Raw genomic sequence first — 18,403 nt, 5'->3', positions numbered from 1 at the left:
TTGGGTATGGATTAAGAGGTCAGATCCCGGTCATCTGTTTTAACTGGTATTGCCTATAACGACGCCTTGCTTTTAGAAGACATTGAACAACATTTGATGGCTAAAGGAAAGAAGAATAAAGTCAAATTTAATACCTGGAAGAAAGTAGTTAAAGATTTTTTTTTTTTATAGTAGGAGCAGTAATAGATTGAGATTGAATTTTCCTCTTGTCTTGACTGGGATTTCTTTTTTGTTTCAGAAATGCCCGAAGCTAGCTCTAACTAAGCAGATAAAAAAAACGTGGATACTAAACAAAGTAATTTAATATCTAATATCTAATCGATGATTGCTGTATGTGTATGTCTCTGGACACAATAAAACACACAGTCATAGGATTATCAAGTCCACAAAAACTGACGACAAAGGCTACTTTAGCTATTCTGAATAAAACGAGCAGGCCCTGAATATAATCATCAGTAGTTGGCCCATTAATCTTATCATGGTTCCTTTTTTTTGAGGAACTGGCTCTTCAACGTGAGGAGGGAGTGTGCCCAGCAGAGGAACAGCTGCCTTTAGAGCGAACTCGACCATCACTATCAAGGATCACTGTTAGAAAGTCGCCACTAGGCCTTTCCCAAGGACACCAACTGATCCGCAATGCGCCTGCCCAAAACGCAGCAGCCTAGCTCCGCGGACATCCGATAGAAGCAAAGGCCGAGAAAATCCCTATGCGCTGCAGAAACCCAGTGCGCGGTGAATCTAAAGCTTCTTTCCACCATAGCTGCCTTGCCAGACTGCAAATCCCAGCATTCCTGACATCCAAGGGAGCCAATAAAAGGTAGTTCCTTCGGCCAATCACACCCTAATCCACTGTAACCACCCCCCAACTGAATTCTGGGATTTGTGGTTTTCACGTGGCAACATTATACCATCGTGGTTAAGGCAATGTAGGCCACGCATCTCCTTCGGAACGAAAGATCCTTTTCGTAAGTCTTCTGTTGGTCACCAGGCTAGCCCCTTAACTAGCAACACTCCCAGTCCTTATACTCCTTAAAAATTGTAAACGATTTCTCTGTCAGACAGAAAAAAAAAACCCCAAATTATTTCTAGGTTAGGTACACTCGCTCCACTTGCTCCCCCATGCTTTAACCGTCGCTTTTAAATCTCGCGAGAATTTTTTTCGGTCGTGTCTCGCCTCCTGAAAGGCGGTACACGTGAAGACTGACACAATCCTCAGCCAACAAGATTACCCTTTAAGTAGCGTCTCTACAGCGTGCTCCGGAGACCTCCGTGAACTCTGACCTCAGCTTTCCGCGGCGTCCCGCGTACACCGCCGCCTCCCCCGGAGCGAAGGAGGCGGGCTTTGGCCTCTAGCCCTAGGGAGAGAGTGCGGAGGGAGTGGGAGCGAGACGAGCTAGATCGGAAGTGTCTGGCTCCCGGGAGAGGCCCTGCTATACTCCTTGCTTCCTATGAGCTCGTCCTCCGGCGAGCAGCGCCGTCGTTAGGCCGGCCTCGTAGCCTCTGCTTTCCCCGAGCCAGGCCCACGCTTCGCCGGGGAGGGGGCAACCCGTCGAGGCGCCTCCGTAGTCGGCGTCTGCGTCGTGCTGCGACCCTGGAAGCGGCACCGCCGCGAGTGAGAGGAACAGCAGCGGCGGCGGCAGCGGGCAGCAGCATCGGCAGCGCCGGCGGGCGGAATCGAGGCCGTCAACATGGCGAGCGCCTCGTACCACATTTCCAATCTGCTGGAAAAAATGACATCCAGTGACAAGGACTTCAGGTAAGGCCGAAACCCGACCCTAAACCCACCTCGGGTCCCTAATCCGCGGCCCGGGCTCTTACACAGGCCTTGCCCCACCCCTTTGGCCGTAGCCGGTTCCTCCGCTTCCCGAAGTCCCCAGCCCACCACTGTGATTCCAGATCCCGGCAGTCCCCTTTCCTCTCCCACCTCGTAACCCCTTCCCCCGTTCCTTTCTTTAGGTTGTTGCCCGCCGGAGGTCCTAGGCTCCTTCTGCGTCTCCACTGCATTCTCTGCTACCTTTCCTCTCACTCCCCGACACAATTTTCGAGTCCCGGGTAGGGAAAACGGGCGAAATCACCCACCGAAGTGGGAAAGGAGTTGCTGTAGTCTTGGAGATCGCGAGGCCAGGCCTACCCGCCGGCCCGCCGGGGGCGCTAGGCCGCCCTGCGCTGGGGCCGAGTGGCTGCCCACTCGGGGACCTAGCTTTCTCCTCCTTTCCCGTAGTTGTGAGGGGGCCTAGGTGCATTCATCATGAACGATTTGCTTTTCTGGAGCTCTTCTCGGATTAGATTATAAACTTTTTCTTAGGGTTATTTTACTCGTGTAACTGGAAAGAAGGGGGAGGGCACCCAGGATGGAGGAAACTTGACTCGCACGGTTTTCCCGCCAGCATCTCTGTCCTTTTCCCTTGTCAGGTGAAAACCCAAGTAGGAACTCGGGGTTTCGGTTTTATATTTTTATATCCAAAATTTACTGTCAGAGAGGTGAATTGCTGAACCTTGAACAGAAGAAAAAACCAAGCAAATGGATCTTATCGGAAGGAGTTTCTTTCTAGTATGGGGATGGTAAATATGAACACTTTTATTCTAGGAGACTTGTATTGTCGGTTCCAAACCCTGGTAACATGCGTATTGAAGAATTGTTTTATTTTCACGGATTATCTTGGTTTCTCTCTCTTTTTTGCACTACGGTTACTTACATTTTTTTTCTTCTCGCCTGCTGTCCTTGAACTTAGTGGTTGTATTTTTATGTGCGTTTTAAAAGAAAGAACATACAGTCTTCTAGTAAGATTGTGGCTGAAAAGCTTTTTATTTATTTATTTTATGAGCAGTACGATTTAACACCTGAGAACTTGTGCACACTTTCTCTACCAGGAAGAAATTTCCTGATTTGTGAAGCAAGAACCATGAAAAATGTAGAGATCATGTTCCTACTTAAAGTGATGTGTTGGCATATTAAAATGGCCAATGAAATAGTCTTAGTTCTGTGACTTCAAAGACAAGTGATTTTTACCAAGTTTGGTATCTGGGAAATTTTTTTAGTATTGCATTTGAAACTGATGGTACTAGGGGTTTTAGTGTTGTTACTTTCTGGAGGGGACATGTCTGTTTTGGGTATTTTGGTATTTTAGATTTGTGTAGTGCTAGGGCCAAAATTATTGGGGAAAATAAAAGATTTTGAAGGTTTTTTGAAAGGATTAGAATGTTATTATATTTGGAGCTTTGCTTGCTCCCAACACAAGCCTTTGAAGTTTAAATAAACATTTGAACAGAATATACATATGACTAACTCTAACTAGTAGAGTGTATGGTGTGATTTTCCCCTCATCCATTTCTGTCAGTTTGGCTCATGCTGTAAAAGTACTGAATTTCATTTTGATTGTGATCAATTTCAGTCTAAAGATACCGTATAATAGTACAATTCTGTTCACTTAGACTTGTGCATGGGTAATATGTTTAGAATAAAGAAATCAAATCTTGTGATATATGATTATTTACTGAAGCTTGGCAAAAATATACACGTGTTTGTGTTTTTTGTTTTTTTAAACTATATGAGTATGCAAGAAATAGGGCTCTGATGTTAAGTTGTAGTCAGTGTTGGACTTATCTGTCAGTTGGGACTGGAATAAATCAAAGCATTGCTTGGAAGATTCTAAAAGTATAATATTGAAATATTTCTAATAGTTGGTGGGTATTACAGAAGATACTTTTGGGTAGAAGATATGTTTAGGAACAATAGGTGACTTCCCAGTAAGTTGGCATCATTAAGAATTTTTATTTACTCTATTTTAAAGACTTGTGATATGCTCAAGCCATTCAGTTAACAGACAAGTCTTTGGAACTAAAGCACTGTGTGTATTAAATTACTGACATTTAGAGATTAATTAAAATAGTGAGCATTTGAAGTCAAGTATTTTGAAGATTTTTCTGTATATTTTTAGTGCAGGTATTTACTTGAATACATGTTTTCTATTTTAAAGTGATGCTTTCTAATTTCTCATTAGAAATGTATTTACTTGCTTATATATTTTGATGTAAATACCATTGTTTTTTCTGCTACATGTTTTAAAATACCTAGTGCCAGGAGGATGCTGAGGACAAAGCTAATTAACATATAGTGTCGAACATGCAAACCACTCTACCTTATGCTAAGGGAAAAAAAATACATTTAAAAGTAAGAAAAAAAATGTATTCTCATGGTAGACGCCAAACAGGAAATCGACTAGTTTCAAGATACGGGTTCTAGTCATGTAGAATTTTTTTGTTGTAAAATATCTGTGAGATCTTGGGCAGGCTGCTTAATTTGGGGTTAAATTTTCACTGAAGAGACTTAAACATGGATGATCACAAAAGGTCCCTTACTGGCCCAAAATTTCAGGTCTCTGGATAACTCCATTGTCCATTAATGCAAAGAAGGTAAAGAAATGGGTGGGTGTTTCAAAGTTTTGAAAAGTCAGCATTTTAAAAAAATTGTTTTATAGGATTTGAACCTTAAAACTCAATTTATTGGAGGGGCGAACGAATGCTTTTTCTTTTGTGTTTAATATTCTATATTCTTTGAAGGTGGGATATATATTCAATATATTAAATTTAGTGCCAGCAGGTAGGTGATTGACTAGGTACCCAGATGAAAACTTCAGTGTGTGTGAATCATGTGAATGCTCCACTTGTGCATAATAACATTGAAGACTCGGTGGGTTGTGGTAACAAAGTTCTGCTTTTACTTTTCATACCTCATCACCAACTGAAGTATTCCAAGGAATCAAGAGCTAAAGAGAAAAAAATTACCATTCTTTTATTTCCCTGTACATAATAGTTAATGGTTAGTGTGAACTTTAAACATTTGATCCTATTTATCTTTAAGTGGTTACTACCAATCTCCAGTACAGCTGAGGAAACTGAAATGGTGATGTTAAGTATTGAATACTTGCCTAAAGTCAGTCTGATGGGAGATCTGGGCTTTCCAGATCGCCTCAGAGCATGAACTCTTAACTACCATACTATGCTACTTCTCCAGGGTTTTGACTAGGGGACATTAAGAGTAAGAACTTAATTTCAGTTCCTTCGACTTATGACTTACGGAATATTTTGTGCTGGAAGATGCATTTAATTCCCTAAGAGGGACTACAAAAAGTTGCTAGTGCTTGCCCTCAGCAATGTCTACATGCTTGTTGAATGGTTAAAACACTATTGTAAAAAGATAAGCAACCCATGGCAATACATAGTTGTCTGGTTGAAGTGGCAGAGAAGATGAAAACGAGGAGATTTGTGTCTGTGGAGTATCTGAGCTAGATTCTTTAAATTCTAAGTAGAGAAGCAATGTGAAAACACACTATACAAAATTTCATTGGGGGAGGGGGAGTAGATAATCTTGATTGTAGCTGGACGTGAGTATTCTGGAAACTCTTTGAGTGTAGGAACCTTGTCTTACTGAACTGAATCCTTCACTCTGTTTAGTGCCTTGAACATATGGGATCTCAATGGATGCTTGTTTTAGTTGAATTGGATTTTAGTTCCAGAGTTAAGAAAAAAGCGTCTAAGGATTTGGGAAGTTTCTTCCATAAGCCAGTGTAAAATCTGCCGACCTATTTTTTAAAATACCATTTGATACAAACTAAAATAGTTCACTGCATTATAGAATTTCCTCGTTTGATACTGGTTTGTGTTACCCAACTTAGGTATTTAGGGAGTCATTTTCTCTTGAAAGCTGCTTAAAATGTTAATAAAAATCTCAGTCCTGTTAAATGGAATAATGGGTTTTCAGAGCTGGAAGGGACATTAGAGGTCCTATAACATTGCTGAAAGCACTGTGGGGGCATTTACCATAATGTAACAGTAAGTACTAAGTGAAGTTATCTGGTTTGCTTGTGCTTGGAAAAAAACTAGGTTTAATCAAAAGAAGTAGATTTGTAAAGATTAAGAAGGTGACTTTTGGACATTTTAAAGTACTTTCCAGGTTAATGAAAGTAAGTTACTTAGTTTCATTTAAGTGATTTCTCTTGAACTGATGACACTTGATTATCATCAATGATTACAGTTCACCACTGAAAAAGAGGAGAAAGGGACCTCATTGAGGAAACTGGAAAGAAGAAAGATAACTAAAAATTACTTTTGTACACATGAACAATATAGTAAGACTGTCCCAAGTTAATTTCATAACTAGAATAAATGAGAAAAAGTGAGATAGCCATGTTTTGTACACAAGATCTTTAAAAGATAATTCATTCACTGGGTGATGTAATTGGCCCATATAATTTAGAAACAAGGGTAAAATTGTGTTTATATATGAGGAGATGGGTGGTGAGAGTTACTCATTGTGCAGGATAGTATATTTATTTCTACCATTACTTATGCTTCTCTACATTGGATTTACTAAAGGTGAATAAGTTTTCCCCTTAAGGAAATTTCAGTCCTGTAGAATAAGCCAGGTATGTAAGTTATACACTATGACTGTCTTGTTCATAACTGTGTTTGCAGAGTCTGGCACAGTTCCTAATAGTACCCCAAAATATTTGTTCAACTAATGAATGAGTGGCACTGCCTCTAAGTTATATCCACGTGGGACTCCTATAGGATTCTGAGAGTTAACATCTTATGTTCCCCTCTTCTACCATAAATTAAGCCTTTTTAAATCTTATTTTATCTTGTTACATTACCATCCACTAGATGTCCCAGTTGGAACACCTTGATGTCACCCTTTTACTTACTTTTCTTCTCTTCTTTGGTCCCATAAGTATTTCTCAAATTAGTCTCACCATCTTAGACTTCTTTTTAATCCAATCTGTTGGTAACTCTTCCATTAGAATTTTCTTCCTCAGAGTCACCGTTGATCCCTGCCTTCCCCACTAATTCTCATTGACTACATGAGAAACTCGAAACTTCTTAGCTGTTGCCCTCCTAAACTCACTGAAATTACTCTCCCCCGGATCCCTAACAATCTTCATGTAACTGATTTAGTGGGTCTTTGTCTATTTGATATATAAGCAGCTTTACCACTTTTTCCTTCTTGAAATTCTCCTATAAGGTATTCCTGACCCAGCTTGAGTTTATTACTATTATAGTGAGAGAGAACACATGATGTGAGATGTCTCAGCAAGGACCTTTTTATGTGGGTAATTTTGGGAAAAGTCTAAGTGGTTATTTGGTTGTTGTCTGAAACTGGGGGAAATTCTATAATTTGACATCTTAATGTTACAGATAGGGTAGACTACAGCAGAGGAAGAGCTGAAAGTGGTAAAGGAAGTAACAGTCACTCAGAGAGGGAGGAAGTTTGGTATTTTATGTTGTTAAGTGAACTTGGCTGATACGGTTGTGCTATGTGGTTGTTTATATCTAGGAAACAATATGCTTTTGTTGTAAACATCAGATCAGTTTGGAATAACATTGTGGTTTAGCTATGGGCCTCAAATCAGTTTCTGGACTTAAGGGACTGCTGTTTTTTTCTTTCTCAGTATTCACTTTTGGCCAAAGGCAGATGAATTTGGGCCGCAGGACATTAATTCATGATGTTCAGATCTTTACTACTGCTGGTATTTTGTTGTTTAAGGTCAAAGGAGTAGCCATTCAATGTACTTTGTAGTTGAACATAGCTTATTAACCTTTTCTCCTTTTGTAAGATAAGTGGTTGGACTATCTGATGTCAGAATGGTTGTTCAATAACATTAAGACTGGACAGGATACATATTCATCTCTAACATCTGAGTCCTGTGGTTTTCCTCCTTCGTTGTCCATTTCCTAACCGATCTCTTACCATTGCCATATCTAATCCATTTCAAAGACCTATTAACTTTACCTTGTAAATCTCCGAGTTGGCTCTCAAAAGTTGCCAAGAATATTCAGTTAGTGATGCTGAACCATTAGGGTTAGGTTCCTATGGGCAAGTTACAGAGTTTTCATCAGTTACTCACTTTGTAGATTTGTTTTATGTGTTTTTCTGTATCAAACCGCCCATCTAATATATGTTTATTCATTAACTTTGAACTGAACCGCCAATAGCACTGTAACTCATGCCTGAAAAAATATTACCTGACACATGTATTTTTTTTTGGAAGACACATCACAGTTTTCTTGTACTTAGGAACACTAGACAGCTCATTTGCACTACGCTTAGGGGTCATTTTAAATGGCAAAATTACTACAAAATTGCACACATATAAAATGTGGCACTAAGTAGACTGAGGAGAGGATACAGTGGTGCCTCTTTATCCGTGGTTTCGCTTTCTGCTCTTTCACTTACCTATAGTCAACTATGGTCCAAAAATGTTTAATGGAAAATTTCAGAAATAAGTAGTTACTAAGTTTTAAATTGAGCACTGTGTTGAACTCTCTCGCCATCCCATTCTGTCCCACCTGGGACATGAATCATCTCTGTTCAGTATACCCACGCTCCCCTCTTGGTTATGAGGACTTGCCACTGAACTGCTCCTTAGTCTTTTACTCTGAGGTACTATAACCCTTACCAACACCACCCACACAAAAATAAACAATTAAAAATTCCAAACCAGGTTTCCCAATTCAAACCCTTGTTAATCCCTTGAGACCCAAGCTAAGCATCAGTTCTTTGGTGTGATCATTGCCAGATACCCTTGAGTATTGTTTTTACAAATTTGTAAGATTGAAGTTTGTCCATTTACCTGTCTGTCTGCCATATAGATGAAAAAGTTAAAAAAAGGGACTGAGTCTGTGTTTATCATCTCAGCCATTACACACCATACCTAAAGAGTAAATGCTCAGGAGATAGTTTGCCAGTTTTTTAAATCTGCCATGGACAGCTTTCAGAATTGTCAATGTCCTTATAAAAAGATTTATAGTGCAATTTTTTTTTTATATCAGATTAACAGAAGGAGGAAATTCTCAGACTTTTCTGGTGTTTAGAATCATTTAAAAGTAACATTTAATTTAATTTTTTAATGTGCATTGGAATTTTTATATTACTATTTAATCCCCTTAAACCCCTCTCCCCTCATACTATATCAGCCTAGTTTTTCTGGATTGCTAATCTTGCTGGTGCTCATTTTAATTAAAAAAAAATTTTAACCATTAATTGATTTTTTAAAAGATTTTATTTATTTATTTTTAGAGAGGGAAGGGGGGAGGGAGGGAGAGAGGGAGAGAGAAAGAGAAACAATGTGTGGTTGCTGGGGGTGGGGGTCATGGCCTGCAACCCAGGCATGTGCCCTGACTGGGAATCGAACCTGCGACACTTTGGTTTGCAGCCCTTGCTCAATCCACTGAGCTACGCCGGCCAGGGCTCATTAATTGATTTTTGAAAATCAGTAGACTTATTAGAAAATAAGTTCTCTGAGGTCAGGAACCAAAGTTTATCTTTTATGTATTCTTTGCCTGTAGGCATATGATCATAATAGGCAGTGAGTGAATGAATGAATCTGTGTGCTAGTACTATAGAATCACGTCAGAACCATAAAACAACAATTTTTTACATTGGGATTATCTGCTTTTTTATTGCAATCCATGTTTTTCTTTACAAGATGATTAGCATTTCAGGGATTCTTAGAGACACTAACTACTGTGGTTATTGAATTTTTCTAAGTAAAATTGTTTAATGTTTTAAGTGTAGAAGTGCCTACATTCATGTGCTAACTTAGTTTTATTTTACTTTCCAGAATATTGTGTGGTTTTAATTTACTTTTGTCACGTAAAGTGGGGAGGCCTTCTGATTAGGAGAACTATGTCATTTTTAAAAAGTACATGCTTAATTTACCTTGTATTATCCCAATTTGAACATAAATTTTTCTTTATAAGCAGTTTTACAAAATTTGGTAAGAATTTTGCTTGCATGTAGTTTAAAACTTCTGTGAATTTGGTATTAAATGAACATACTAAACACTGGAATTCTTAAAATATGCTTATAAGTAATGAGTTGCTAATTAATAAGTTATTTGCCAAATCCTTGCCACATAGTTTATGGCCTGCATTGCCAGGCTATCTGTATAGCTGTTTATCATTTCAGCCCTAATAGTTATATTTTAATTGATTTAAAACATGGATGCTGACATTACTGCATGTAACAACTGAATTTTTGCTCAAACTGGACCTGGTTTAAATAAAAAAGAAAAAGGCATTATTGTTACTTTGCTGTGTATAATGCGCACCCATGTTTTGGGCTCAAACTTTCAGGGAAAAAAATCTTTCATTTTAATTTTTAATTCAGTTTTCTATTTACTTATATTTAGAAGCAAACTGATTTGTCATATTCCAGGGTATTGTTTTGCATACAGGTATCATTATTGCTTTTTATATTTTAGAGTTACACTTTTAACATATAAGCATAAATAAAAGAAAAACATTTATGTAGATACAGAATTAGTACTGCCCATGTATAATACACATCCTTACTTTTTCCTCAAAAATTTAGGCAAAAAAATGCACATAATACGGTGTAAAATATGCTAAGTAGTTATTTCAGTTATGTTATTTTGATAGGTAGAGGGTAGCCAGAAATGATGGGAAAATTTTATTTGTCCTTTAAATAGATTTAGGGTTTTATTTCAGTGTGACTATCTAATATTCTGAGAAATTACTTAAAACAACAAATTGTCTGGTGAGGTATAAAGAAAAAGTCTGCAAGTCTGTTTACCTTATTTTTATCTTCTATTCAAGCTTTTATTTAAAATCAAGGCTAGAGAGTTAATCACTTGGGTTTTTTGTCAGGCTGTTTTAGTATTAAACCTTCCTTTGGCAGTGGTTATTAAGGGGAAGGGTTTGGATGTCACGTGGAACAACTTTCTAGAATCACCTCATTGTCATTTTGAAAAAACATCTGATACCTAGTGGTGGGAATTTGGATGGAGGTGAGAATCTGTATTTTGGAAATTTCCTAGTAAGTTATGATATGTGACCTCAATCCAACACAGTATTACTTAAGAACATATTCATAATGTTTATAGTTAAGGGCTTCTTACGTAAAATTCAAAGAAGAAGTTAAGAGGAGCTTTTCGTCCCCTAAGTGCAGTGATGAAATTAATTAGAGTGAAAGATCAGACACGTGTAGGTCCTGTTACTAAATATGAAATCAAGACAAATCTGGGGAAGGTAATTTTGGGTAATTATACCTTATTTAAATTAACAAATTTTAATTTTTGATAGGTTTATGGCTACAAATGATTTGATGACAGAACTACAGAAAGACTCCATCAAGTTGGATGATGATAGTGAAAGGAAAGTAGTGAAAATGATTTTGAAATTACTGGAAGATAAAAATGGAGAGGTACAGAATTTAGCTGTCAAATGGTAAGTTATGGTTTTGTTTTTTTTGTTGTTGTTTTTACTTTTTTTAGTATGCCCTCCACCACATTTTTAAAATACTGTAATAATCGGTAAGTTATCTTAGTCTTGTACTGTGTCTTTCTGGAGTAGGTGACTAGTGAAAGTTTAGTGTTTTTACTTGGTACATATATTTCTTTATAGTTGCTATATTGTCTAAATGTAGCCTTTTATGTATTTTACTTAAGAAGTACATATAGGAAACTCCAGAAAGAGTGGTTCTCTCACTTGTTTGACCTAATTGCATCTATTTAATTTATACTGACCAAATATTGGAAATGCTTAACAATTTATGCAGTAAGTTATTAGTAAGTATAATGTTTAGTTTCATATAAAAATTAAATGATGGAATTTTATGTCAATTTGTATGTCATTTGATACAATTTAATTAAATAAAGCATTGCCTCATTACTCCTTTATTGGATTTTCTTATAAAGGTTTTACATTTGTTTTGAGCTAAGCCTTCACATACTTGCTGTAAGAGCAGACAAAAATGTGAGAAATCATTGTTCAGTAAAGAATTTCTAGACATGCAGTATAACTTTATATTGATACATGTTTAACTTGGGACATTTGCAAGCTTAAAATAAACTGGGTCTTTAAAAATGATGAGTTGCAGGATAATACAAATGAGCTTGTAATTTTACTTTGTTATTTTTCATCTTTTAATTATTTTGCCATGTGCTTAATAAACTTTTGTTCAAAATATATGCTGAACATTTACTTTTCAGCCTTTAAGTACAATGAGAAAAAGTAGTCTTTGTTCCATAGAGTTGAGAGGCGTGTAGGTCTTAATCACATGAGTATGAATCTTAACTCATAGGAACCTGAGCTTTTGATCTTTTGATCTTTCATACTTAAAATTAATGGGTTGGGGGAAATGACATATTCAAGAAAATAAATGCATTTAGATATAAACAAAAGTAATAAATTAGGAGATGAAACTCGAGAGAAAAATCCCAGTAGAGAGTTAAAAAGTAGCCTTATCAAGAAATTGGGAAAATTGTCAAAGAACTGATCATCCAAAAGAAACTCAGGCCCAGAAATTTTTCACATGCTCTTTGAAACTTCAATATATAATTCCAGTACACATAGTTCTCCTAGTACTATTCCAGAATGTGAAGTATGAAATCCTTCCAGTCTTTTATTTAAACTAAGTACTGATAACAAATCCCTACTAAAGATAACACTGTAAAAGAAAATTACAGACCAGTTTCATTTAAAGTTCAAAATAAAATTAAACAATATGTTAAGTGTAACATGCCATGATCAAGTGGCGTTCATCCCAAGAATATAGGGCAGTTCAATATTATGTGCTGTATTAGTACATTTATTTCATCATGTTAATAGGTCAGAGGGAGGAAAAAAATGTCTGGTTAGTTGATGAGGCACTGTAAGATTCCATCTTGATTTTGATTAAACCAAAAACCACCCCAACACTTAAGGCTACTTTGGATAATTAGAGGAATGAAGGAAGCACCTTCCAAAGACCAGAATCATATATAACGTGTCACGACGGGAAAGAACAGGTCAGGGATGCTTTATCTCACTACAGAGAATTTATCGCTGGTTTGAAATAAAACATTTAATAATGTGGAATGGATAGTACCTTTTTAACATTAAAGTTCATAACCACAACTCAAATATCAATAAATTACCAGATACTTTCATACAGAAGTCAGGAACAAGGCAAAGATGTGTCTCTGTCCCTGCTACATTTAAGACAAAGGAGGAAAATTAGACATGAAAGAATTGGTAAAGGTACATGGGAAAAATTAATCAGGAAAAAATTTAAACGATAAGAATTCAGTGAGATGACAGGATGTAAAATTTATGAAGAAAAAACAGTAGCTTTCATACAAGCAAATAATAACCAGTTGGGAGATGTAAAAAATGTCCATTTTTTACAGCAATGAGAAGACAAAATGCCTGGGGATAAGTTTAACAAAATATTAACAGTGGTGACCTTGAGTGAGGGTATTGTAATGATACAAGAGAAACTTATAATTTCAGCTTTTTCAAAACTTATGTGAAAAAAAAACTTAAAAGTACTCCTAAGGGATAACAAAAATGTACTTAGAACAAATGGAAGGATATCCCATGGTCTTGGATTAGGATATAACTCAGTTTTTCCAGGTTAATTTAATGCTGACCTAATTACACAATTCAGTGATTTTTTTCTGCAAGCTTAAGTAATTTTGGTGGGAAGGAGAAGGGGGTAGTAGGGTGTTTCAAAGTATAACAGTTTGCCCTTTCCTATGCACTTTAAAGGTTGATGCAGTGCCTTAAGAGAAGGCACTGTGCAGTGCCTTAGCACAGAAGGGAAGAGTAAGTCTCCATAAAACCCAGAGAAGAGATAGTAAAATCCCTTCTTTGGATGCTGTCTGGAGTCATAGCTGAAAAAAAAGGTATAGCAATTGCTGCAGTTGGGGTGAGAGTAGGGGTGTTGATTAGCCTTACTAGATAGGAAAACATACTCTTTGTGTCTGTAATCAAAACAGTGAGATAGGGAGGCATTAATAGACCAGTGAAGTAGAATAGAATGGAAAGTACATGATGAAGGTGGCATCACTGGTGAAAAGTTGCACCTTTTTTCCAAAGACTGGATAACCATTTTAAAAAAGATAAATTCGTATTCTTACCTCACATACAGTATCCCTACTTGAGGTCACCATTGTTTTTGTTTATCTTAAATTAGTTTTGCTTGTTACAGAACTTCATTTAAATGGAGTCATATAGTATGTGCACATTTGTTTCTGGCTTTTTTCACTCATAACGTCTGTGAGATTTATCTGTGTTGGGTATATTAGGGTATCATAAGTCTAGTACTCATTAATAGTTCATTGATAACACAGTCTGTTACATACTTGGTTTCTTGCTAGGGTTTGGCTATTGTTAATGAAGATAAAATGAACATTATTGTATGAGTCCTTTTTAATTAGTACGTTTGTCTCTATTTCTTATGGATAAATACTAAGAATGAAATTGCTGTTGTTCATTTAGATTTATTAAGAGACTGACACATTGTTTCCCAAAATATTTATACCATTTTACGTGAAAGTACCAGTTGCTCCACATTTTCGTCAACACTTGGTTGTGTGTCACTCTTTAATTTTAGCCATTCTAGTAGGTGTGCAGTTGTAGTTTTAATTTATATTTGCCTGATAATTAATGATGTCCAGTGTTGTTTTGTGTTACTGGCCATTTGTTTATTTTTTGTGGACTCTTCCCAGTTTTTAAACATGAGGTTGTCTTTATTATCAAATTGTAAGTATTTTTCACCGTGGCTGGTGTGGCTCTGGATTGAGTGCCAGCCTGTGAAGTAGAGTTGCTGGGTCAATTCCTAGTTAGGGCACATGCCTGGGCTGCAGGCCAGGTCTCCAGTTGGGGGTTCAAAAGAGGCAACCACAGATTGATGTTTCTTTCCCTCTCTTTCTCCCTTCCCTTCTGTCTAAAAATAAATAAAATAACATCTTTTTAAAAATTGTATTTTTCATATATTCTGGGTATAAGTCCTTTGACACTTTTATTTTTTGTAAATATTTTCTCCCAGTTTGACGAACTTAAGGTTTTAATATTAGTTTTAAATTTATTTTACGATTAATTTCAACTTTTTTTTTTTTTAAAGATTTTGTTTTTAGAGAGGTGAAGGGAGGCAGAAAGGGAGAGAAACATTAATGTGTGGTTGCCTCTTGCTTACCCCCTACTGGGGACTTGGCCCGTAGCTCAGGCATGTGCCCTAGACTGGGAATTGAACCAACAACCCTTTGGTTCACAAGCCACACTCAATCCACTGAGCTACACCAGCCAGGGCCATTTTTTCCTTTCTTAATACACCGAACTGTTGTGTAACTTCTTCCATCGTCAATATTAAAATGGCTGCACAAAAAATATTCAGTTTTGTTGAGTTTTTTTAATGCACACTGATATGACAGCTGTCATAGTACAGTCTTAGCAAGATTGTTTCAAATGATGTTAAAGACAACTAAGCACTATAGAGCCATCATATAAAAAAACTAAATGTACTTTTTGGCTAACCCAGTATTTCTAGGCTCTATTCTGTTCCATTCATCTATTTGTCTATTCTAATGCCAGTATAACACTGTTTTATTGGTGTAGCTGAGGCTTTTTCAGCCTTGGCCTATTGACTTTTGGGCCAGATAATACTTTGTTGTTAGGAATTATCTTGTGCATTCTGTATATTTTAGGATGTTTAGCAGCAATTTGGCCTATAACCCACTATTTGCCATCAGCATTCCTTCTTCCCTCAATAGTGATGACAGCCAAAATTGTCCCTAGTCCTGGCTGGTGTGGCTCTGTCGGTTAGAGCGTCATCCTGTAAACCAAAAGGTCACTGGTTTGATTCCCAGTCAGGGTACATGCCTGGGTTGCAGATTCATTTCCTGGTTGGGGTGTGTACAGGAGGCAATTTATCATTGTTTCTCTCAACTCCCTTCTTCTGTCTTTCTAATAAAAAATAATAATAATAAATGTCTCTAGACATTACCAGATATTTACTGGAGGGTAAAAATGCTCTTGATTGAGAAAGGCTGGAGTAGATCTATAGAAGTAAGGTAGTACACGTTTCCTAGCTTCATTCTTTCTTTCCCAAGTATATTTTGATTTTTTAGGTTGTGTTTCCATGTAAATTGTAGAACCGATTTGTCAATTTCTATTTTTTTTATAAATAAGCTTGCTCAAATTTTGATTGAGACAGTGTTGAAGCTATGGAAATACTTGAAGATAATCACCATCTTAACAAGAATGAGCCTTTTAATGCAGTATCTCATACTTTTTGTTCAGTTTTCGGGATTGTGTACCTAAGTAATTACCATCAGTGAATATTCCCCTCTTTTAATCCTGATTTTGGTAATTGGTGTTTTCTCTTTTTCCCCTTTAATTCTGCTAATTAGGGATTTACTAACTTTATTACTCTTATCAAAGAACTGATTTAATGGTTTGTTAATGTTCTCTATTATTTGTTGCTTATTTTGTTGATTTCTCCTTACTATTACTTTCCTTCTACTCACCTTTTCTAAATCTCAACTTTAAAGGCATATTTTTTTCTCTAATTCTTGAGGAATTTTCATTATCATTCAATTTGAAATGTTTTTATCTTCATTATGATTTTTCTTTGATCCGTGGATTATTTAGAAGCAATTTTTAATGTTTGAGGTTATCTAGGCGTTTACTTTGATTTTTACTGGTTCCTAGTTTAATTCCATTATGGACAGAGAACAGTACTCTTTCATATTTCAGGGTGGTTTTGTTTGTTGGGTATTGGCTTGTTTGTTTTGTCTGCTTACTGAGATTTGTTTTATGGTTCACCATATGGTAGGTCTTTGTCAATGTTCTGTGTACACTGGGAAAAAAGTGTACTCTGCAGTAGTTGAGTACAATGTTTTAGAAATGTCAGCTACCCGTATTTTTTTAGAACATAAGACGCACTGAGGTTTCAGAGGAAAATAGGAAAATTTTGAAGCAAAAAATGTGGTAAAATATTTAATAACATAAATAACATAATATTTCACCAATGTAAATTTAAATAGAACTCAGCAGCAGCATTAACAACCATTATTCCTCAAATTGGCAGGGGGAAGTGGTGGGGAGGTGTCTTACAGTCTGTCAGTATGTCAGACAAAAGACAGTATGTCAAGGTATTTGATAGTGTTCTTCAGATTTATATCCTTAGTGATTTTTTCTCTTGTTGATATTAAACACCAAAAGGAGTGTTAACATTTCTAGCTATAATTTTCAGTTTATCTATTTTTCCCTTTAATGTCGATTTTGTTCATGTACTTTAAAGTTGAATAACTGGGTATATACACCTTTATAATTATCTTTCTTTTTGTAAAGATTTTATTTATTTATTTTTAGAGAGAGGGGAAGGGAGGGAGAAAGAGGGAGAGAAACATCGATCAGTTGCCAGTTCGATGCCCCCAGCTCCAACTGAGGACCTGGCCCTCAACCCCGGCAACTGGGAATCGAGCTGTGACCTTTTGGTTTGCAGGACAATGCCCAATCCACTGAGCCACACCAGTCAGGGCTGTAATTATGTCTTTCTGATGTTTGACCTTTTTTGTGAGTATAAAATATTGTGAGTAAAAACTATTTGTGAGTATCTTTAAATACACCATAGCTTGAAATATATTTTTGCTTATGTTAATACAGCCTCTCCAACATTTTTAAGATTAATGTTTGTATAGTATATCTCTTTATATCACTTTAATTTTTTTAAAGATTTTATTTATTTATTTATTTTAGAGAGGGAAGGGAGGGAGGGGGAGAGAGAGAGAGAGAGACATCAATGTGCGGTTGCTGGGGGTTATAGCCTGCAACCCAGGCATGTACCCTGGCTGGGAATCGAACCTGCGACACTTTGGTTCGCAGCCTGCGCTCAATCCACCGAGCTACGCCAACCAGGGCTCACTTTAATTTTTAATCTGCTTTTATTTTAAATATTTTATTTTTATTTTATTTATTTATTTTTAGAGATGGGGGAGTGAGGGAGAAAGACAAGGGGGGAAAACATCGATGTGAGAGAGAAACAACTATCAGTTGTCTCTCATACTTGCCCTGACCTAGAACCAAATCTGCAGCATAGGCATGTGCCCAGACCTGGTGTGGAACTGTAACCTTTCAATTTGCAGGGTGACACCCAACTAACTGAGCCTCACTGGTTAGGGTTATATGTTACTTTGTTTTGTTTTGTTTTTTAAGTTTTTATATTTTTATATTTATTTTTATTTTTATTTACTTTAATTGATTTTAGAGAGAAAGAGGAAGAGAGGGAGAAACATTGATTTGTTTTTCCACTTATACATTCATTGGTGGTTCTTGTAGTGCCCTGGCAGGGAAACCAACACGCAACCTTGGCATATCACGACGACACTAACCAACTGAGCTACCTGGCCAGGGCTGTTTTTATTTTTAAATTATGTATCTTATAGGCAGCAGATAGTTTAGTCCTTTGACATTTATTGTAAATATTGATATAGTTGGATTAAGTGTGCCATTTTGCTTCTCGTTTTCTTTTTGTAATTGTTGTTCCTAAGGTTTTTTGGTTCTTGGTTCCTTTCCTCTGCTTTCTTTGGGTTAATCAAATATATTATAGCAGGAATTC

At 36.7% G+C, this 18,403-nt stretch overlaps 1 protein-coding gene and 1 pseudogene across 1 annotated transcript in view; both read left to right on the top strand.

The window, feature by feature from the left end:
* The first annotated feature begins 1,297 nt into the window (after positions 1 to 1,297).
* The window catches only part of CAND1 (cullin associated and neddylation dissociated 1), a 41,739-nt gene continuing 24,633 nt past the window's right edge, over positions 1,298 to 18,403 (top strand). The window contains exons 1-2 of the mRNA XM_045828980.1: positions 1,298 to 1,756; positions 11,104 to 11,247. Coding sequence (XP_045684936.1) covers positions 1,689 to 1,756; positions 11,104 to 11,247 — 212 coding nt within the window. The 5' untranslated portion in view covers positions 1,298 to 1,688. The remainder of the gene's footprint in view (positions 1,757 to 11,103; positions 11,248 to 18,403) is intronic.
* On the top strand, positions 13,539 to 13,678 carry LOC123813154 (annotated as a pseudogene).

Source organism: Phyllostomus hastatus, unplaced genomic scaffold (assembly GCF_019186645.2).
Source record: "Phyllostomus hastatus isolate PE091 unplaced genomic scaffold, TTU_PhHast_1.1 phas_scaffold_93, whole genome shotgun sequence".
NCBI lineage: Eukaryota > Metazoa > Chordata > Mammalia > Chiroptera > Phyllostomidae > Phyllostomus > Phyllostomus hastatus.
Note: the sequence above shows the minus strand (reverse complement) of the source record. Positions and strands in the feature narration are given on the sequence as shown.